The 24093-nt window shown below is 36.3% G+C and overlaps 1 protein-coding gene across 2 annotated transcripts in view; it reads right to left on the bottom strand.

The window, feature by feature from the left end:
• The window catches only part of FER (FER tyrosine kinase), a 414063-nt gene that overhangs the window by 333138 nt on the left and 56832 nt on the right, over positions 1 to 24093 (bottom strand). For both annotated transcript variants that reach the window (XM_019653136.1, XM_019653135.1), the window contains 2 exons: positions 11863 to 12036; positions 1949 to 2048 (listed from right to left, as the gene is read on the bottom strand). In XM_019653136.1, the coding sequence (XP_019508681.1) occupies positions 1949 to 2048; positions 11863 to 12036 (274 nt within the window). The remainder of the gene's footprint in view (positions 1 to 1948; positions 2049 to 11862; positions 12037 to 24093) is intronic.

Below are 24093 nucleotides of genomic sequence, written 5' to 3'. Positions count from 1 at the left end.
TGCTCAGCTCGGGCTGGACTCGAACCGCTGTTGCTCAGAGCTCAAACTCTTGAGCGAGCTCTTAACCAACTGAGCCACTCGGCCGGCCCTTAGATTTCATTTTTTAAACAAAAGTAAAACTATATGATTAAAAATAGGTATCAGGACTTGGAGCAATTACGTATTTCTTTCCCTAACTAACCATTCTCCAACATATACAAACCTAGTGTGAAATACTTAGCATAGTTGGATTACAATACAGTTGGATTAAATCATCTCTTGCTCTGGATGAATTTAAATATGGTTATTTATAATATAGGGCACTAATTTGAGATGGCTAGTCAGGCATTCTGTAATGAACTTTATAAAATTAACAGTTTTTACAGGTTGAGTAGAAATACTAAATTTACAAAACTATTTCTAAACTACGCTTGATGACTTAGCAAAGCATCCCTTGTATAAAAGCTAAATTTTGAAAGAGGTTAAGATTTGGAGTTCTAAGTTAGAATGTCAACTACAAATGGGTAAGCTCCTTGAATGCCTAGGAAATACTGTTTCAATCTCAATAACTTAAAGATAGAAAGTGCTCAGTAAATACTTCTTGATCATCTAAATAAAGCACTCTTAAAAATAACAAAGGAATAGTAATTAGGTTTGAAAATGAAGTTTGAAAATCTATGAAATAACCACAAAATGTTGTGATTTATTCCAAGACTATCTGACTCCAAGTTCTATGCTCTTTCAACTATGTCATCTTTTTTCTTTTCTTCACTTAAATAATTAAATTACAAAAGCATTTTAAAAGAGATGTTTATTTTAATAAAGAGGCCATATCTCAAAATATTGGTTGAGGTACATGAAAAACAAGTTATTTAAAAATAAGGAAACTGTGAACATGGATTTATCTTCCCTAAAAAAGCAATAGAAACACTACAACAAGCAGAAACATAAAATTAATGTGGGAGGGGGGAGGGGCAGGGAGAGAGGGAAACATAAAGTAAATGTTTGAGGAAAGATGGGGAGGAGAGGGAGAGAAGGACAGAAAAGAGGAGTGGGACAGACGGAAGGAAAACAGGAAAGAAGCAAGGAGGAGCAAAGTGGGCATGGAGAGAGAAAGGGAGGAAGGAAGGAAAGGAGGGATGGAAGGAGAGAGAACTGCATCTAAATGAGTATCTCTTCTAGTTCACTAGGAATAACAACAAAAACAGTGCTTTCACTGTGCAAGATATATCCAAATACGGAAGCTGTTTATTTCCTTTACCTACAAAAATAACAAGATAATATACAAGTAAAGGACAAATAAAAATACATTAATAAAAGAGAAAGGTAAACTTAAGAGGCAAAAGAAAATAGTTTCTAATAAAGCTTATTTTATACAGAAAGAAAATTTTTAAGAAACTCTAACTTTTATAATTTAAAAAAATCTAAATATAAAGACTGAAGTCACATTTAAAGATTATAACCATAAATCTCTGTTTAAAACATTAGTTTCTCTTTCCCTTTACTTCCAAAACATCTTATGAAAATTTTAGGGCACTATAAACACATAAAATTAAGTTTTAAAGGCAAAATAATGCTATAAAATGATCTTGTGATCTTATGGCTTTTAAATACCATAGGTAAAAAGGAATTGCAAAGGCTTCTAAACAAACACAACCTTATTTTTCTTATTAGTATTCAGTGATTTAATAAATAAATCTGATACTAGAGAGATAATTTTAAAAACTCCTTGCATTTATTACAAGTGCTGTATAATTCCATTTAGTATGCACTATTCAAAAATATTGTTCAACATTTAAAAAATAATAATAAATTATTACATAGTTTCACAATCAATTTCAGCTTATTTTAATATTTTTAATGCAAATTGGTCTAAGTGAAATCATTCAACTATTAATATATAATGATAACTTTCAAATGATAAAAATAAAAATCACTAAAATGAGCATTTGTCATACTTTTGCCATACCTTTAGCTAAAGCTTCTTTATATTTCTCTTTGGCAGAATTCATTTCTTTTATTAATTGTCTATAGCTGGATTTTAATTTCTCTAATTCTGTCTTTGTAACCTGTCAAAAAAAGAAATGCAAAAAAAAAAATTTTAATGCTTAAATTTACATTGTCAAAAACTTAAATTCCAAAGCATTAAATAATGTGAATGTTACTGCTTATAGGTCAAGGATACTCTTTAGTACACTATTACAGACAATAAATTAAAAATTAGTTTAGAAATCAGTGATAAATTCAATAGCAGAAAAGAAAAACATTGCTTGGGCCAGCCAAGTGGTGCGTTAGTTAAGAGTTAGCTTGGGACGCCAGCTCTGAGCTGCAGAGCCCCGGTTCAGATCCCACATGAGGGCCAGTGATGCTGTGCCCTCTACAGCTAAGATGGTGAACAACAGCTCAATCTGGAGCTGGGCTGCCGTGAGTAGACGGCGTAGGCTGCAGGCCCTGCTGCAGTGGGCTGCCATGAGCTACCACCATGAGTGGCTGGCAGGCAGCATGAGCAGCTAGCAGCCGGCGTGAGCTGCCGTAAGCCACCGTGAGTGGCCGTCCAATGGCCGGTGAGCGACTGCCTCACCTGGGAAGAGCTCAATGATAATACCAACATGGGCTAGTAAAGCGTCCTCCACAACTAGACTGAAGAACAAAAGGACAGCAACTTGTCTGTTCCCCTTCCCCGATTCCCCAGTGCTGTTCCCCTCCCCCAATTCCCCAATAAAATCTTTAAAAAAATAAAGAAAAACATTTCTTAAAAATAAGAGCAAATCAAGAATAATGTTGTCATCTAAAATTTAAAGACCAATAAATTAATTTACTGTGTACAGAAATATTTTCTGTAATAAAAAAGCTAATTTAAATATTTATTTTAATTGTACAGAGTAATTCTTCGTTGTCATAATTAACCAGGTCTGACCTGAGTTTGTTTTGACATTGTAATATCTCCGAAAAGAAGATGCATCTAACAACCACTGCTGGCCCGACAGCAATTCTAACAGTGGTAGCTGCATGCATGCATGAATGTGGTTATCATTTCAACAGAAAGGCTAGACAAATGCAAGTCCTTGACTCTATAGTCAAAAAGCCATTTAAATAGCATTGGAGGAAAAAAATTAAGAATCTTAGATACTGTATGAGATACTTCTAATCTACCTTCTGAGAAGACTAAGAAATCAGCAGTATGAACACTTGCAAAAGGGGCACAAGCAACTCGGAAGAAAAAATCTTAGAGACCATGTTCAACAAACATTGCATGAACACTGTCCTTGATGGTATGAAGGATGACATTATGAAAATAAACAAAAATATCAACAACCATAATACAGATTAAAAAAAAAACTTAACTGGTCAACTTTTTTTAAAGAACCTTATTTTTTTTTGATGAGTTTCACTTTCACAGCAAAATTGAGCAGAAAGTACAGAGATTTATTTCCCACATACCGCCCATCCTCATAGGAGCATTGCCTTCCCCATTAGCAACATCCCCCACAATAGTCATACATTTGTTTAAAATAATAAATTTAAAATGACCATTATCAACCCAGTCTGCCATCTACATTAGGTTTCACTCTTACTGTTGTACATTCTATGGGTTTGAACAAACATATACTGACATGTATCTACCATTATAGTATCATACAGAGTAGTTTCCTGTCGTAAAATCCTGTGTGCTCCACCTACTCAACATCTTTCACTTAGTAATATGCACCTAAGTTTCCTCCATGTCTTTTTGTGGGTTGGTAGCTCATTTCTTTTGAGCACTAAATAATATTTCATTGTCTGAATGTACCGCAGTTTGTATAGTCACCTACTAAAGGACACCTTGGTTGCTTCCAAGTTTTGCTATTATCAATAAACCTCTATGTGTGGGCCATAAACATCTATGTGTGGGCTTTTGTGTGAACAGAAGTTTTCAACTCCTTTGGGTAAATACCAAGGACTGTGACAGCTGCATCCTAGGGTAAGAGTACATTTAGTTTTGTAAGAAACTGCCAAACTGGGGCCGGCCAAGTGGCTCTGTTGGTTAAGAATTGGCTTAAGAGCACGAACTCTGAGTAACAGGGCTGCCGGTTCGATTCCCACATGGGCCAGTGACTCTGCACCCGAGCTGAGCTATCGCTGAGCTGCCAACAGATGTCAGGATGGCTCAGCTGGTGTAAGAAGACTACCTGTTCGATAGTGGGCTATGCCCAGCCGCAACTAAGACTGAACTCGGCACCTTGAGCTAAGCTGCTGCCCGGATGGCTCAGTGGGTAGAGCATGCTCTCTTAACAAGGCTGCTGGTTCGACTCCTGCATGGAATGGTTGCTACACCCACCTGCAACTAAGATTGTAACATGGCACCTAGAGCTTAGAGGCCATGAGCTGCTGACGGGCAGCCAGGTGGCGACTGGCGGCCTCCACAACTAAGATTGAAGAATAAGTTGGCTGGTTCCCTTCCCCAATTCCCAACACTGTTCCCCTCCTACAACGCCCCAATAAAGAAACTGCCAAACTGTCTTCCAAAGTCACTGTACCATTTTGCATTCCCACCAACAATGAATGAGAGTTCCTGTTGCACCACATCCTCACCAGCATTTAGTGTTGCCAGTGTTGTGGAGTTCAGCCATTCTCATAACTGGGCAGGCGCATCTCATTGTTGTTTTAATTTGCATTTTTCTGATGACATATGATGTGGAGCATCTTTTCATATGCTCATTTGCAATCTCTATATCTTTTTTGGTCAGGTGACTGTTAAGGTTTTGGCCCACTTTTTAATCAGGTTATTTCTTTCCTTAGCGGACTTTTAAGAGTTTTTTTCTACACTTTAGATAACAGTGCTTTATCAGACGTGTCTTTTGCAAATTTTTTCACCCAGTCTATGGCTTCTCTTCTCATTCTCTTGACACCGTCTTTCACAGAGCAGAAAAGTGTTTAATTTTGATGAAGTGCAGCTTTTCAATTATTTCTTTTATGGTTTGTGGCTTTAGTGTTGTATATAAAAAGTCATCACCAAACCCAAGTTCATATAGATATTCTCCTATGTTATCCTCTAGGCATTTTACAGTTTTGTGTTTTACATTTAGGTCTGTGATCCATTTTGAGTTAATTTTTTGTGAAGAGTGTAAAGTTCGTGTCTAGATTCATTTTTATATATGGATGTCCAATTGTTCTAGCTTCATTTGTTAAAAATACAATCTTTTCTCCATTGTGTTAACTTTGCCCGTTTGTCAAAGATCAGTTGATTATATTTATGTGGATCTATTTCTGGCCTCCCTATTCCATTCCACTGATCCATCTATTGGGCTGTCGGAAAAGACATGACATATTTTTTCTATGTTTTTCGTTGCAAAAACGCATCATGACTTTTCCGACAACCCAATATCTTGATTATTGTGTCTTTATAAGTCTTGAAGTTGGGTAGTATCAGTCCTCCAACTTTGTTCTCCTTTGATATATATTCTATTGGCTATTCATGATCTTTGTTGATAAACTTTAGAATCAGTTTGTCAATATCCACAAAATATTTTGCTGGGATTTTGATTGGGGTTGTGCTGAATCTATAGAGCAAGCGGGGAATAACTTGACATCTTGAGTTTTCCCATCCTTTAACGTGGGATATCTCTCAAATTATATCTTCTTTCTCTCATCAGAGTTCTGTCATTTTTGTCCTATAAGGCTTGTACAAACTTTGCTGGATTTATACCTAAGTATTTTATTTGGAGGATGCTAATGTATATGACAATTATGTTTTCAATTTCATATTAAGCTGTTCATTGCTGGTCTATAGTAAAGCAATTGACTTTTGTAAGTTAACAGCGTATCCTGCAACCTTGCTATAAACGCTTAGTTCCAAGTTCTTTATTGATTCTCTTGGATTTTCTACATAGACAATCATGTCATGTGTGATCAAAGACAGCTTTATTTCTTTGTTCCCAACCTGTATAACTTTTCTTTTTCTTGTCCTACTTCATCAGCTATGACTTCCAGTATGATGTTAAAAAGCAGTAGTAAGAAGGGACATCCTTGCCTTGCTCCTGATCACAGTGAGAAACCTTCCAAGTTTTCACCATTAAGTATGATGTTAGCTATAGTTTATTTTTTGGGTTTTTTGGGGTTTTTTTAGATATTCTTTATCATGAATGGGTGCAGGATTTTATCAGATGATTTTTCTCCATCTATTCATATAATCATCTGATGTTTTTTTCTTTTTTTATTCTGTTAATGTGATGGGTTCCATTAATTGATTTTCAGATATTGAATCAGCCTTGCATACTTGAAGCAAATCCCATTTAGTCATGGTGTATAATTATTTTGATACATTGTTGGATTTGATTTCCTAATAGTTTGTTAAAGATTTCTGCATCTATGTTCATGAAAGATATGAGTCTGTAGTTTTTTTTTTTCTCTTCTAATATCTTTGTCTGGTTTTGGTATTAGGGTAATTCTGGCCTAACAGAATGAGTTAGGAAGTTTCCCTCTGTTCCTGTCTTTTGAAAGAGTTTGTAGGAAATTGGTATAATTTCTTCCTTAAATGTTTGATAGGATTCACCAATGAAACCATCTGAGCCTGGTGCTTTCTATTTGCAAGGTTATTAATTATTGATTCAATTACTTTAATAGTTATTTGCCTATTTGTTTTGTTTATTTTTTTTTCTCATGTGAGTTTTAGCACACTGTGTCCTTCAAAGAATTGGCCCAATTCTCTAGGTTATGAACTTTGTAGGCATAGAGTTGTTCATAATATTCTTTCATTATCCTTTTAATATCCATGGGATATGTAGTGGCATACCTTCTTTCACTTCAGATATTAGTAATCTGTGCCACACTGCTATTATTATTATTATTATTATTATTATTATTATTATTATTTGTTTTTTTTTTAGTAAGCCTGGCTTGAGGCTTACTGATTTTATTGATATTTCAAAGAACCAGCTTTTGATTTTATTTTCTCTATTGATTTCCCATTTCTACTTTCATTGATTTCTGCTCTAAATTTTATTATTTCTTTTCTTCTGCTTACTTTGCTCTTTTTATAGTGTCTGAAAGTGGAAGCTCAGGTGATTAATTTTAGATATTTCTTCTTTTCTAACATGTGTATTCGATGCTATAAATGTTCCTCTAAGTACTGCTTTTGCCAAATGCCACAAATTTTGATAAGTTTTGCTTTCATTTTCATTTAGTTGAATTTTTTTTGTTAATTTTTCTTGAGATTTCTTCTTTGATCCATGCATTATTTAGAAGTGTGCTGTTTAACCTCCAGTATTTGGGGATTTTCTAGGTATCTTTCTGTTATTGATTTCTAGTTTAATTCCACTGTGGTCATACAGCAGACATTGTATGATTTCTTTTAAATTTATTATATGATTTATGATCTAGAATGTGGTCTATCTTGTTGAATCTTCCATGTGAGCTTAAGAAGAATGTGTATACTGCTATTGTTGGATGAACTAATCTATAGATGTTCATTATATCTAGTTGATTGATGGTATTATTAAGTTCAACCGTGTGTTTACCAATTTTCTGCCTGCTGGGCCATTTCTCACAGGGGGGTGTTGAAGGCTCCAATTGTAATAGAGAATTTATCTATTTTACTCGCAATTCTATCAGTGTTTGCAGTTCTATCAATATTTTGATGCTCTGTTGTTAGGCACATACACATTAAGGATTGTTATGTCTTCTTGGCAAACTGACACCTTTACCATTATGGAATGCCCCTCTCTGTCTCAGAAAAATTTCTTTGCTTTGAAGTTTGGTCTGTCTGAAATTAATATAGCTACTCCTGCTTTCTTTTGATTAGCATTAGCATCGTATAAACTTCTGCATCCATTTACTGTTAATTCACATGTAGTTTTATATTTAAAGTGGGTTTCTTGTAAACAACCTAAGATTGAGTCTTGTTTTTTTATCTACTCTGACAATGTCTATTTTTTAATTGGTTCGTTTAGACCATTGACTGTCAAGTAATTATTAATATATTTAGATTACTATCTACCATATTAATTACTGTTTCCTATTTGTTACCCATGTTATTTGCTCCTATTTTTGTCTTCTGCCCTTTTCATGTCTTTGTGGTTTTAGTTGGGTATTTTATATGATTCCATTCTCTCTCGTTTCTTAGCACATCAGTTATACTTTTTTTATTTTTTTAGTGGTTGCCCTAGAGTTTCCAACATACCTTTATAACTAATCCTATTCCATTTTCATATAACACTATCCTCATAATAACAAAATAATCCTAATTCCGCCTTCCTGTCTCTTGTATCATTGCTGTCATTCATTTCACTTATATATAAGCAAATTGAACATATATATGTATGTGTACATACATATACACACAAAATATATACATTAGCATACAAAACCAAACACATTCTTGCTATTGTTTTCAATAAACTGCTGTTAGATCAATTAATAATGAGAAAAATAAAAGTTTTTATTTTATCTTTACTCATTCCTTTACTGATGTTCTTCCTTACTTTATGTAGATCTGAATTTCCAACCTGTATCATTTTTCCTTTTCAGTCTACTGGCAACAAATTCCCTCCATTTTTATTTATCTAAGAAAATCTTTATATCTCCTTTACTTTTGAAGGATAATTTCACAAGGTACAAAATTCTAGGGTCTTTTTCTCTAAACATTTTAAATATTTCATTCTACTAGCTTCTTGCTTGCATGATTTCTGAGAAGTCAGGTGTAATACTTATATTTGTTCTTCTATAGGTGAGGTATTTTTTTACTCTGGCTTCTTTTGGGATTTTTTTTTCTTTATCTTTGTTTTTCTGTAGTTTGAAATCAATATGCCTAAGTGTTTCTGGTTTTGGTTTTTGGGTGGAAAGGTGTTTTTTGATCACATTTTGTTTGGTGTTTTCTCAGCTTCCTGGATCTGTCATTTGGTGTCTGGCATTAACTTGGAGGAAGTTCTCATCATTATTGTTTCAAATATTTCTCTGCTCCTTTCTCTGTTTCTTCTCCCACTGGTATTCCCACTACACATATGTTACACCTCCTGTAGTTGTTCTACAGTTCTTGAATATGTTGTTCTTTTTTTTTTTTTTTTCAGACTTTCTTGTCTTTGCTTTTCAGTTTTGGAGATTTCTATTGATATTTCCTCAAGTTCAGAGATTCTTTCCTCAGTAGTGTCCAGCTTCCTTGCGAGCCCATTCTTCACATCTGTTACAGTGTTTTTGATCTCTATCTTTTATTTTTGGTTCTTTCTTAGGATTTCCACCTCTCTGCTTACATTGCCTATCTGTCCTTGCATGCTGTCTATTAATACTTTATCCATTAGAGCTCCTAACACACAAAACAAAGAGATAGTTGTTTTAAATTCCAGCATCCCTGCATGTCTGGTTCAGAGGCTTGCTCTGTCTCCTCCATCTATGTTTTTGCCTTTTGCTAGTCCTTATCACTTTTTCTTGATTGCCAGGCATAATGTATTGGGTACAAGTAACTGATGTAAATAGGTCTTTATGAATGCAGTGATAAGGTGTCAGGGGAGGAGAAGCATTTCATAGTCCTACAATTATGTTTCAGTCTTTTACTGAGCCTGTCTCTGGACTGTGAATTCTGCATGTGCTTCTCAGTGTCCACCCTGCTTACGTAAGACAGGATGGCTAGAGTGGGCTGAAGTTGACTATTTCCCTTCCCCCAGGTCTGTTAGGCTCTGCTTAAACAGTTTCTCTTGAGAGCAGGCCTGTAAAGAAAGAAAGCTCTGACATATGTCAAAATGGTTCCTTTTCCCCTCCCGCTGTGTTTTCTCCAATATTCAATAGAAGGACCTGGTTGAGATCCAGTAGGTACAACTCACAAAAATGTGGGGGTCCCTCAATGACTGGGTCCTCCTGGAGTTTTTAACTAAGCCTCCAGAACTTGCCTGTTACCATTTTTCCTACACCTAGTTTTCTTACACCCAGCACTGGTTCCGAGAAGGTTACTGCTCTGTTAAGTTGTGATTCTCTATATTTGCTTGCCAGTCTCTCCAATTTTGGGGAGGCCATTTGCCATGTGATCTCATTTCTCTTATAAACCTAAGAAGGGTTGTTTATTTTTCGATTTGTTCAGTTTTTAGCTTGTTAGAGTGGAGTGGCAACTTCCAAACTACTTACATGCTAGACCAGAAACTGAAAGTTGTTAACTTTTGAAGTTGCTAAAGAACTAATTCATTATACTGCAAACTGGCAATTTAACTGCAAAAAGCAAGCATTTATCCTGCCTTTCCTATATGAACTATGCCTTAGGGTAACCAAATATTGACATAGGAAAATTCTTTATTGAAAATTTCAGCTAACGAGTGCATTCAGAATGATAGAAGTAAAATATTGCCATTTTACAACTCCCACTGAAGTAATGGATCTAAGCAGTGAACATCAATTGTTTCAAAAACTATTAGGTGAAAGGCTGAAGGGAAACTTTTTTAATAGATTGATAAGGCTGGCAACACTGGAACCTATTAGTCAAGTTTAATATCACAAAAAGATAAACATGCAGACATAGACACTATATACTCGTACTTCCTAATAATGAAACAACAGTAAGTCTATACCAGTACCTATGATGTATACTTGCCCAAAATAAACAGCAAGAATCTTATCAAGCCTCTAGATCTAAACTCCAGTTTACAGGAAAACTGGAAGGTAAAGGAATATGTAAAATCACACCACAAGATGCTAACAACAAAATCCAAAATGCAGGAATTTCAATTCTATAGAGCAATTACCCAGTTTCTTCCACAAATAAATGGCATTTTAAAAAGGGGAAGTGGGCAACCTACATTAAAGAGAATTATTCAAATTCAATGTATGGGCCATGTTTGAATCCTAAGTCAAATGAACCAACTGCAGAAAATATTTAAAAGCCAAACAGTCAGAATATTTAACAATATTAGGAATCATTATTTTTATGTAGATTAATAACAATAGTTATTAAAGAGTACCGTATTTCCCCATGTATAAGACGCTCCCACGTATATAAGACACACCTTAATTCTGGGGCCCGATTTTGAAAAAAAATGTATTACATAAAGTTATTGTACTCAAGTTTTATTCATCATAAAATTCATACAACTCCTCATCACTGTTAAAACTCCCAACCATTAGCTTGTCCTCATCTGTGTCTGATGACGAATCACTGTCTTCAAATATTGCCTCATCCTCAGTTCCATCTATGGCATTTGAAATGCCACACTTCTCAAATGACTGGGCAACAATCTACAACCACTGTATAAGACACGCCCAGTTTTTAGACCCCAAATATTCTAAAAAGGGTGCGTCTTATACATGGCGAAATACGGTACTTATTTTAGCAATACATGCTAAAATATTTATGGATAAAATATCTGGAATTTTCTAGTAATCTAGTGTAGAAAAAAAAAAGTTGGTGTGAATATAGGCAAAAAAAAAAATTATTATGTGGGTGGATACGTAGATGGGAATTGATTTTACTATTCTCTCTTCTTTTGTACATTTGTACATTTTCATAATTAAAAACATAAAAAATTATCCAGAAGAGACATGTGCTGAATGTGAAAATTTAAAAATATCCTAATTTATTTTGCTTGTTTTCATTTTTATTTTATGCATAGTATTACATGATACAAATCATTTTTAAAGTCTGAAAGACCTATTTCAATAAAAAATAAAAATTCTAAGTGATAAAAAAGCATTGTATCATAGTTTAATTGGCAGTATTCTTTTCTTTTGTAGGAGTACATAAAGTAACAATATATCTTATATCAATAATGTTTTATATTTAATAAAAATAAGTTATTACTTATCAGAGATAACAAACAATTTTCTTATCAGGAAATAATGACTATACAATTTTTAAAGTCAAGCAGTATAAAATATTCCCGTGATTTTAAAAATCAATTAAAGGAAGAATTCAAAACTGGAAAGACCAACCTTGATCATCTCGGCCTCTATCTGCTGATGAACACCTATGTAACTTTTCTTCACCTGCTGCTTGTCTTTGATCATCATGGTGACCCTGTGTAAGGGTCCAGAATTTAGGTCCTCTGCATGTGTCTTCATTATTCTACTAAGTTGTTCCGTCTGCTGAATCATAAGTAACCATGACTTTAAAAAAAATAAAAATAAGGAAATAAAATTAGCACTTGTATTAGAGGTTTCCCTTTACCTGTGTTTTTTAAGTGTTCAATAACTTTAAATATTTAGTTTTACACAAATTATTACATTAATACAAAAATGGCAAATTTCTGGCAATTGTGCAATGAACTATGAATGTTTCATATTTAACATTTTCAACTTCAAGTGCAAATGTTTCAAAAGTAAGTATCAGAGGCTATGCAGACTGCTAGGAAAGGGATTGAGGGACTCTTTGAGAATCCACATTTGCAGTCTTCTGTTTGGTTTTCAACACAATGATACATTGCTTCTGCTCACACAATTTTAATTTCTCAATAAGGTCACCATTTCCTACTGGTAAAATGAAACAGAAATTTTCCCATCTTTATTCTTACTCTATCTCTGTCGCTGGCAACTCACTTCTTCCCAAAACTCTTCTTTTTTGGCTAGCATGACTTATTTTCCAACATACCAACTTGTCTTCCTCCGTTCCTGAAAATGCTTTCTCAGTCTTTGTACCTGCTCTTCTTTTGCTGCTTACATCTTAAATACAGGTATTCTCTGCATTTTTATCTATAGTCATTCTCTTGTTTAAATAAATACCATTAGTTCTCAATGGTTTTTTCAGTACAACACATTGCGTCAATAGCAGAGACACAAAATGGTGGGTTTGGACAAGTGGGCATATGCATATTACTGGAAAAACAAGTCATTTGTTATTAGATTTTCTAACTAATAAATACTGAAAAAAGTAACAGAAGGATGCTATTTACTATAGGTCTTCAAAATTTTATTCAGAAACAATTATTGGAGAATTGCCACAGTCAGAGAGGATCCATGTCAAAGATAAAGAAACTGGACAATATATAGTTTCACACATTTACAAGAATAATTTTTCTACTCTATCACTTTTTTATCTGTGAATAAGCAGACTTATTCTCTTTCTGTTAATATTCCAATATAATCCTAAATCATAATTTAATAAGCATCTAAATCAAAATAATAGCCTAAAGAAAGCAAATTCTTAGTCATAAACTTGGTAATCTTGTTTTTGATACACTGCTCTATAGGTTTTTCTAAGTAAATAAATAAATAAATAAACCTTTGAGGACATTTGTTCAGGGAGGGAGGTCATTTTTGTTGTAAAATGTTATTATGAACATGGAACAAGCCATGTGGCCTATAAACTCATCATATTTATTTTCAAATTCAAAAATTTAAGTAGTACCAACATGCTCTTGATACCACAAAGAAATTTAAAACTAATGTAGCTCTTCCATCAAAACCTAAATTTTAACAAAGATGAAAACAATTTTTAAAACTATACACATGGATTAAAAACATAAACTAAATGGCTCTAATAACTCTTGTTGCTTTGCCTTTTTTATTTGATACTGTCACTTTAAAACACAATGTTGGGAAAACATTTTATAGCATGTGGATAATGTTAAGGCTACCAAAAAAAAAAAAAAGTGACAGGAATCAGTTCTTTCTCTACCTTAAAAAATAAATATTCTCTAAGTGCTTTAGAGAAGTAGAATGTTTGTCATTCTACGTAGACGTCCTTGAAGCCTAGGGGAGAAGCCTTCTTGGAAGCCAATATTAAAGCCTACAGAAAAAGGTCAGACTGCCCTCCGCCTCCCAGAAGGGCACATCTTATCCTACCTAATAGCCCTGTTCACTGTAGTCACTGCAGGAAATCTAAACCTCCTGAGATAATAGATTATCACCCTGACTGTCAATCCCATGTTGCCCTCAATATCTCCTAATCTGACCCAGGACACTATCTATAGAATCCTTACCCTCAAGAACTCCTGCTCGGTAACTGGAAAACTCCTTATACCTCTTTTCAGAACTTTCTATTATCTTCTAGCTTTAGCAAAAGCCTGGCTCTATTTCCACTCCCAATACTGCTCATAAACATTCACCCCTTCCTAAAAAAGTCTCTGCTCCTTTGAAATGCAGGCCAGCCTTTCCCATGAACAATTTATCATCAAGTCTTTCTCATTCTCCCTCCCAAGTCTACCACAAACACACCTACTTCTCTCCAACTTCACTGTCGCCCTTTTGGCAGTTATGAATATCTCTGGCTTAGATTAGTACAACACCTCCTAATCTCACCAACCAGAACAGTCTCCATGAGGGCAGTGGCATGTCTCTTTGTCCTCTCTTCTACTCATGCTCCCTTCCAACCCATTCAACTTAAAGTAGCAAAAACATGTCATGCTCCTGTATAAAACTATAGATTGGCTTTCCTTCTCATTTAAAGAAAAACCCAAACTTCTTTCTAAGACCTAGAATGTCTCCCATTATCAGTCCTCTGTCTATCCTTCCAATTTCATGTTTTGCCATTCTCAACCCAGCTACATAAATTCTAGGAGCACTGTTCTTCCTTCAGTTTCTGCATACTCCCTCTTCCTGGAAGCTCTTCCTCTCCTCTCCTCTCCTTCACATGATAAGATCCATCTCTTCCTTTAAGAATCAACTAAATCTTGGGCCGGCCGAGTGGCTCAGTTGGTTAAGAGCTGGCTTGGGAGCACGAGCTCTGAGCAGCAGGGCCGCCGGTTCAGTTCCCACATGGGCCAGTGATGCTGCGCCCTCTACAGCTACGATGGTGAACAATAGCTTGACCTGGAGCTGGGCTGCCGTGAGTGGCCAGCAATGGCATAGGCTGCAGTGGGCTCCCATAAGCTACCGTGAGTGGCCGGCAGCCAGTCTGAGCGGCCATCCAATGTCCGGCGAGCGACTGCCTCAGCCAAGAAGAGCGCAATGATCATAATATCAACATGGGCCAATGAAGCAGCATCCTCCACACTAGACTGAAGAATGAAAGGACAGCAACTTGTCTGTTCCCCTTCCCTGATTCCCCAATGCTGTTCCCCTCCCCCTGTTCCCCAATAAAATCTAAAAAAAAAAGAAAATCAACTAAATCTCATGTAAATCTAATCCTTGCTCTTTGCTATTCTCTCTTAGCATTTAAAACATCTCCCTCTCATCTCTCTCTCTCTCTGTCCTCCCCTTCACACACACACACACACACACACACACACACACACACACACACACTTGAAATAAGTCCTCCTCCCACTTTGTAGCTTTAAAGATGGTAGAGGCTTCATGAAGTTATTAATCTTTGAGTTGCCTAACTTCCTCTGTTTGCTTTTAGCTCTTCTAAAACTTTTGAACGTATTTTCCCAAATTAGAGTCTATCTATCAAACTACCTGGTATAGGTTCTGTTTCCCTGACTAAATCTTAACTTTTACAGATAGGAAATTCAAAGAGATCAATAACCAGAGAGTACACTGGTTATCATAAAACAATGATCAATGATTGTACTCTAATAAAGTACAAAGCTCAAACATGTTTTGCTAATGAATAATTTCAAACTTCTGAATCAGATACCTTTGGTGCTACCTAAGTTGTTTCTAAGAACTGAGAATGTAAAAAAAAGTTCCTAAAATGACTATAACACAGATACCAAAAAGTGACAAAAATATTACAAAAGTAAATTCACTTATGAATAGCAATGCAACAATCTTCAATAAAATAATACTAGGACAAATACTAGAAAGAGGACATAAAATAACTAATAATTCAAGTAAGGGGGTTCTTCTGGCCATAACATAGTAATAGATATAAAACTCATCTTCCCATTAAAAAACAACTAGAAAACTGGACATAAGGTAGGAAACCACTGTTTTCAAATACCGGACAACAGCACAGGACTGAAATACCAAAGAGAAGTGAGAACCCTAAAATTGCCCATTTTCTGCTCGGAGGTACTTTCCTAAGGGAAGTGCAGAGAGGAAATCTGAGAATAGAAGTCCAGAACCAGCAGACTTAAAAGTCAGACTAAAAAGTTTGATTTTATACTAATGACAATGTCCAATTAGAGGATTTTAGATAGAGGAGTACATGGTCATTACAGGGGTAAATTTGAAGGTCAGGGAGAAGTTTCTCTGTGCTTCACACCACTGATATTTGTCTACTTTTTTGTCTCAAATAATAATGCAAAGCCTCATCTGATCTGAATTATCCTGAATTCTAAATAAGTAGTCTGATTTCACAGATGTTAATTACAACTTACCAGAAGAAAAGTAAAATGCTATTAGGAAAATCTTAAAAAACACAATTAGCCAAGATAGAGTAACAGAAGCCAAACTTACCCTTCTACCTGAAACTACCAAAAAATGGACGAAATACTAGACACAACAGTTTTCAAGACACTGGGTATCAGGCAATGAGGGATATGATTGCTGAAAGAAAGAAAACATCCAAGCTGAGCCATGGGATTGCCCAACTTACTGACTTGAGAGGCTGTGTACAGGGAGAGAAACTGAGGCAGAGCCCAGAAGAACCCCTGAGTTGAGACACAGCAGAGAGTTTAGGAAGAACAAGGCAGCTGGAGTCCCTGAGACAGACAACTGAAGAGGACAGAGGTACACACGGAGAGAAGCCAGGAGATCAGCAGCCAGCCCCCTTCCAGGATCAACAGAATGCTGATCAGTGCCTGTCTATGAGGAAACCCCATGAGCTGGGGAAAGAATGCGCTGAAAAGATTAGTGGTGCTCAGGCATGGCTGGGAATCGTGCCTATTCTGACCAGCCACACCAGAAAAACTCATAATTCATCGGGTATCGAGTAGAGTACTCAAAAAGGTTTGCCTCGGTAGTGGGGCGTAATTAGGCCTGGACTTAACAGTGCTCTGGTCCTGCCTAACAAATATTAAAATCAAGATTCAAAGGATCAGACTCTTTCCTAGTAACTTAACTGTTTTGTCTGTTGCTCCCAAACGGAACTCAGCAACACATGGCAATATAAATTATGAAAAATGAAACAGAAAAAAATAGAATATATAAATAGAAACAGAGATAAACAGAACATCACTGAATCAGTTGCACAACACCTTCTAAAGATCTAATATACATGTACAGACATACCTCGGAGATATTACAGGTCCAGTTCCAGGTCCCATAATAAAGCAAATAACGCAATAAGACAAACTTTTTGGTTTCCCAGTGCACATAAAAGTTATGTTTACACTATACTGTACTCTATGAAGTATACAATAGCATTGTCTAAAAAGTATACGTAACTAAATTTTTAAAAATACTTTATTTCTAAAAAATGCTAACCATCATCTGAGCCTTCAGCGAGTCATAAGCTGATGGAGTGTCTTGCCTTTGATACTGATGACTGCTGACTGGTCAGGGTGGTGGTTACTGAAGGTTGGGATGGCTGTGGAAATTTCTTAAAATAAGGCAACAATGAAGCTTGCTGCATTGATTGACTCTTCCTTTCACAAATGATTTGTCTGCAGTATTGCGGTTTGATAAGATTTCATATACAAAACTTCTTTCAAAATTGGAATCATTCATTGCAAACCCTGCCACTGCTTTATCAACTAAATCAACTAAATTTATGTAATATTCTAAATCTTTCATTGTCATTTCAACAACCTTCACAACATCTTCAGGAGTAGAGTCCATCTCAAGAAACCACTTTCTTTGCTCATCCATAAGAAACAACTCCTCATCAAGTTTTATCATGAGATTGCAGCAATTCAGTCACATCTTCAGAATTCACTTCTAATTCTAGTGCTCTTGCTATTCCCACCACATCTGCAGTTATTTTCTCCACTGAACTCTTCAAAGTCATCCATGAGGGTTGGAATCAACTTCTAAACTCCTGTTAAAGTTGATATTTTGACCTCTTCCCATGAATCATAAATGTTTTTAATGGCATCTAGAATGGTGAATCCTTTCCAAACGTCTTCAATTTACTTTGGCCTGATCCGTCAGAGGAATCACTATCTATGGAACTATAGCCTTATGAAATGTATTTCTTAAGTAATAAGACTTGAAAGTCAAAACTATTCCTTGATCTGTGGGCTACAGAATGGATGTTGTGTTAGCAGGCATGAAAATAACATTAATCTCATTGTGCATCTCCTTCAGAGCTTTTGAGTGACCAGGTGCATTGTCAATGAGCAGTAGTATTTTGAAAACAGTCTTTTTTTTTCTGAGCAGTAGGTCTCAACAGTGAGCTTAAAATATTTAGTAAACCATGTTGTAAACAGATGTGTTGTCATCCACACTTGGTTGTTGCATTTATAGAGCACAGGCAGAGTAGTGCTAACATCATTCTTAAGGGCCCTAGGATTTTCATAATGAGAAATAGCATTGGCTCCAACTTAAAGTCACCAGCTGCATTAGACCCTAACAAGAGAGTCAGCCTGTCCTTTGAAGCTTAGAAGCCAGGGTGACTTCTCCTCTCTTGCTACTAAGTCCTAGAAGGCATCATCTTCCAATATAAGGCTGTTCCATCTACATTGAAAATCTGTTGTTTAGTGTAGCCCCCTTCATTAGTTATCATAGCCAGACCCCTAAATCTTCTGGATAACTTGCTGCAGCTTCTACATCAGCACTTGCTGCTTCACCGTGCACTTTTATGTTATGGAGATGACCGCCTTCCTTAAGCCTCATGAACCAAACTCTGCCAGCTTCAGGCTTTTCTTCTGCAGCCTCCTCACCTCTCTCAGGCTTCACAGACTTGAAGAGAGTTAGATCCTTACTCTGAACTAGGCTTTGGATTAAGGGAATGTTAGGGCTGGTTTGACCTTCTATCCAGATCACTAAAACTTTTTCCGTATCAGCAATAAGGCTGTTTTGCTTTCTTAACCATTCATGTGTTCACTGGGTTAGCACTTTTAATTGTCTTCAAAAACGTTTACTTTGCACTCACAGTTTAGTGCAAGAGGCCTAGCTTTCGGCCTATCTCAGTTTTCAACATGTCTTCCTCATTTCTAGCTTTTGATTTAAAGTGAGAGACATGCAATTCTTCCTTTCACTTAACACTTAAAGGCCATAGTAGGATTATTAATTGGCCCAATGTCAATACTGTGTCTCAGGGACTACAGAGGCCCAAGGAGAGGGAGAGAGACAAAGGAAATGCCAGTCAGTGGAGCAGTCAGAACACACACAGTATTTACTGATGAAGTTCACTGTCTCATGTGGGCGTGGTTTGTGATGCCCCAAAAACAACTGCAATAGCAACATCAAAGATCACCGATCACAGATCATAACAAATATAATAATAATGAAAATATCTGAAATATTGCGATAATTACTAAATGTGAACACAGAGAAATGAAATGTACAAACACTGTTGGAAAACTGTCGCTGATAAGACTTGCTCTATGCAGGGTTGACACAAACCCTTAGTTTGTAAAAAAATGCAATTCAATGTCTGCAAACTGCAGTAAAGCAAAACACATTAAAATGAGGCATGCCTGTAATTAGAAACCTCAAAAGAGACAGAGAGAAGGAAGAAAAAGTATTTGAAGAAAAGCAGTTGAAAATATTCAGAACTTTGTGAAAACTAAAACCCACCAATTCAAGACGCTCAATGAACCCAAGCACAAGAAGCATGGGGAAAAAAAAAAAGGAAAAGGAAATGTACTATCAGTACCATATCTGAGTTAAATAGCCTTGGAACATTCCAATATTTCATAAACATAATATAATAATTTTTATAAACTAGTTACATATATGGAACCCCAATGATCCTATAACTCATTTTGATGAGTTCATGCATGTCTTATTTTTTCTTAAAAGCATTTAAAATTCCTTCCATCCATCCATCCATCACCATATATATAGTTGACCCCCTTTGGGTGCAATACATAGATGATGTATTGTAGAAATGTATTCTTGAAACCTATATAATTTTACCAACCAATGTCATCCCAATGAATTTAATAAATAAATAAATAAATTTCCTCCCCTGTAAATGGAAGAGGAATTGACTAGTCTCCCTCCCTGCAAACTTCAGTGTCATGGTATCCAAAACCACAAGTACATTCTCATCTGATGGAGTTTTTTAAAGAACCAAAGGACTGAGGTTACTTGGTGAGTTAGCAAGTCATCTTTAATGTCAGGAGAATTTCACTTTCTCTAATTAAAGTCTTACTAACAATGATGGGGTTGAAATTTTTAAGCCCCTGTTATTTCAAATACTATAAATTCTCAGATTATTAAACACTAACAAATAACCAAAATAAATCCTGAATAAAAATACTATGTAGACAAAAATGATTGGATAGATTTAGAATAAAATAATCAATATAATCAAAGTCAATAGTTGGGTTCTGAAGACTGGCACCAAATATGCTGCATTAGCTCAGCCATTGCCCAATCTCAGAGGAGAGCCATTTCTGTAAAACACATGACTACCAGCATCTTATTCTTGCTATTAAAAACAGTAAGTCCAAATACCCAAACACAGATCAGCCCAGGAAAAAAACGAAATTACTTTTGCTTTTCCAATACTTTTTCTTGCAGCATCCTAGACTCAGTGCCCCGCAATTGTTTTTGTTCTTCTTGGATTTAAAGGCTACTCTTATTGTTCTGAGGAAGAACAGTATCAAGTAAAATAACTAGCCAGACAGAGTCACCTTTGCTGGTCAGAAGCAAATCACCTCAGTAGTTCCTCCTGCCAAGTTAGGGGCTGGATTAAACAACTCCACAGTCTAGCCCAGCTTCAGCACTGATTTTTTTCTCTTCTTAGCTACTTTTCATTTTACTGTCATCCTCAGTTTTACAGAAGGTCCACAGAAGATTCCTTGTTGATCCAGCTCTAGTGGATCTTTGTTAATAAAATTTAGAAGTTTTAAAGAAAACAATAAATTTACAGTTAGGCTCCTGAAGATGTTTGCCTAATTCCCTCTAGCTTCTGTGTGATACTTCTGTTCTCTACCCTTCTACATCCCATTCCCATTCCCCATATATGTGCTAGAGAAGTTATTCTATCTGTTATCCCCTATTTCCTGTATCCCCCAAATCTACTTGATTGGCTCTATCTGCTTAACATTGCTTTAAAAAACAAAGCCCTCCCTTTCATTCCCAAATCCACCAAAGCTTCCAGTTACTGCTCTATCTAACCTTTTTAAAAGCCTCTCAAGGGTGGGGGAAGCAAACAGCAAAACTGCTTTTGCTCCCAGAAGGTATGAACCAGACTGTATACTTAGGACATACCCTTACTCTAAAGCTCTATCAAATAAATGCTATTTTCTTCTCTCATATCCCCAGAAAAGGGGCTGATGATCTCCTTTACTCCACCCCATTAAAGCAAAGTCTGCTTATCTAGACAACCTCCTTACTTTTAACATTATCTGCCACCTGTAGGCTTTCTCTTATCTGCTCTTTAGATCAATACTCCAAGGCAAATATCTTCATCTTATAAACGGTATTAGAGACATTAAAATAATCTGTCCAAGGTCACACAGCTAACAAATGGAAGAACTCAGATACAACCCAAATCTACCTCTTAATGTGCTAGACACGATACAACCTAAGATGCTTGGGGGATACAGAAGCATAGAAACCTAAAGACTCTTGTATTAAAGGCTACTTTGAGAATAACTACCTAAGCTAAATTGATGCGTTGTTTATAAACCGACTACAGATTACACAGTAATCTTTAATCAATCTCTATTTAGTACTTTATCATTAAATTAGAGGCTGAGTCATTGAGAAAAGCTATCTGCTCCCTTTAGGCCACCTACTTGGCAGCATGAGTAACATCTAAAGGGAAGATGTCCTTCTAGGCCAACATAAGTAAGTCATACTTGATATGACATGCTCTATTAGAAGGAATGAAGATGAAAATGAAAGAGGCCTCTCACTATATTTGGTTTTCTGTCCAGAGTAATGACCCATACCTCAAATCTCTCTAAGCAGAACAATTAAGAAACAAATCATCACCTTATTTAACCAAACCTGATACCACATTAGAGAATTAGAAACAACACCCCTTAAAGATAAACACACAGATACTACACATTTCCCTATGGCCAGAGAAGCAAAGTTACTGGTTGAAGATTTAAGCTTTAGAACATTTTTCAGAATGCTGAGTTATATATTGAGTAACAGTAATATTATATCATAAAATACTGTTTCTATCTGAAATGTATTATTTCAAAAGATTTTCAGAATTCCTAAATGTGATTCTGACTTCTTTATGTTGCTGTTTTGTGATAAAAAATACTTCCTAAAAATAAATGCAACTCTTATGTCACAATTTTTAAAAAAGGAATGATTCAATTTATAGAAATTTTATTCTCCCTTATTTCAGCCCCCCAAAAAAGAAGTCAGTTGCATGCTCTAAATAGCACTGCAGGTTTCTAAAATAATTAGCATAAATCCTATTTTAGCATAAGTGCCTATTTTACTTTAGGAAGACAATAGAGGTAAACTATCAGTTATACTAGGGTGAATACACCATGAAAAGAAACACTGCACTCAATTTTTGGAAAGAAAACTAAATATAGGAAAAGATTTATATATTTCAGAAAAGTGTATCATGCTTTCCACCTCTGAAGTAACAGATGTATGGTGATGTAAATCAGTACTCCATAAACAGGTTAAGTAATTTAAGTGTCCTGAGTTCATTATACCAAAAAGTATTTATTCTGGGACAGTGAGTCAAAGAACAAACTACTACTGGAGCTATAATTACAGTAAAGTATTGACAATAATCAACAAGATGACTCAAGCTTTAAAAAACACCTAAATAATAGTTGCCATAAATAGCTTTTCTCTGCAAGCTATATCTTCCAACTACTTGCTGTCTATTGTCTTGCTTGAATATTTTTATGAAGAATAAATAGTTTCTATACCACACAATAACTCAATAAATGGTTCTCTGAAACAAAATTTTTTATTGGGTTTGCCTATTAAATAAGAAAGATGCTTCGGGAATCTCTGAGTTCTTATCAGATATAGAAATCCAGAAGACAAGTCATTATTAATTTTCCCTGAAACTGAGGTTTTCAAAGCTTAAACTGCAAGTGCAAAGGGAACCTGAAGGTTGGTACTTCCCATTAAGAAGAGTCTGTCTTGGGGCTGGCCTAGTGGCTCAGTTAGTTAAGAGCACAAGCTCTGAGCAACAGGGTTGCCAGTTCAATTCCCACATGGGCCAGTGAGCTGCACCTCAGCTGAGCTGCCAACAGGTGGCAGGATGGCTCAGCTGGTGAGAGCACATGCTCCTAACAACAAGGTTGCCAGTTCCACTCTAGCATGGAATGGTGGGCTATGCCCACCCACAACTGAGATTGAACATGGCACCTTAAGCTGAGCAGCCACCAAACTGCTAAGGGGTGGCCAGATAGCGATTGGACTTGGAGCTGAGCTACCTGTGCCCTCCACAACTAAGATCGAAGGACAACAACTTGGTTGTTCCCCTTCTCCAATTCCCCAATAAAATCTTTAAAAAGAAGAAGAGCCTTGTCTTTGTGCATCTTCCCCAGAGTTTCCTGGTCTCCCCAGACCAGTGGTTCACAACGCTGCCTGCAGTAAGAATCACCTGGGAGCATTTTTGAACTACCATTCCTTGAACCCCACAGCCAGAGATTCTGATATAATAGGTTTTGGATAAGGTGGAGGCATCAGTATTTTAAAGCTCCTCAAGTAATTTTAATGTGCAAGTCCTGCTGTAACAAAAATTTGTATTCCTAATAATCACTAGGTTGTGCAAAATCACACAATAAAAATCACAGCTTATGGAAAATTGGTGTTATAAGCACAACACTCAAAAATTCATAAAGGGGCCGGCCGAGTTGCGCATTGGTTAAGAACTGGCTTGGAATGCCAGCTCTGAACAGCAGGGCCTCGTTTCGGATCCCACATTAGGGCCAGTGACACTGCCCTCTACAGCTAAGATGCTGAACAACAGCTCGACCTGGAGCTGGGCTGCCGTGAGTCACCTGCGACGGCGTAGGCTGCAGCCCCTGTGGCAGTGGGTTGCCACGGACTACCGTGTGTAGTCAGCAGCCAGCGTGAGCGGCCAGCAGCCAGCATGAGCAGCCATCAGCCGCAGTGAGCGGCTGTCCAGAAGCCGATGACTGATCTGCCTCACCTGGGAAGAGCGCAATAATGGTGCCAACTTGGGCCAGTGAAGCACTGTCTTCCACAACTAGACTGAAGAACAAAAGGATAGCAACTTGTCTGTTCCCCTTCCCCCAATTCCCCAGTGCTGTTTCCATTCCT

This window comes from Hipposideros armiger, unplaced genomic scaffold, assembly GCF_001890085.2.
Source record: "Hipposideros armiger isolate ML-2016 unplaced genomic scaffold, ASM189008v1 scaffold_196, whole genome shotgun sequence".
NCBI classification, from domain to species: domain Eukaryota; kingdom Metazoa; phylum Chordata; class Mammalia; order Chiroptera; family Hipposideridae; genus Hipposideros; species Hipposideros armiger.
Note: the sequence above shows the minus strand (reverse complement) of the source record. Positions and strands in the feature narration are given on the sequence as shown.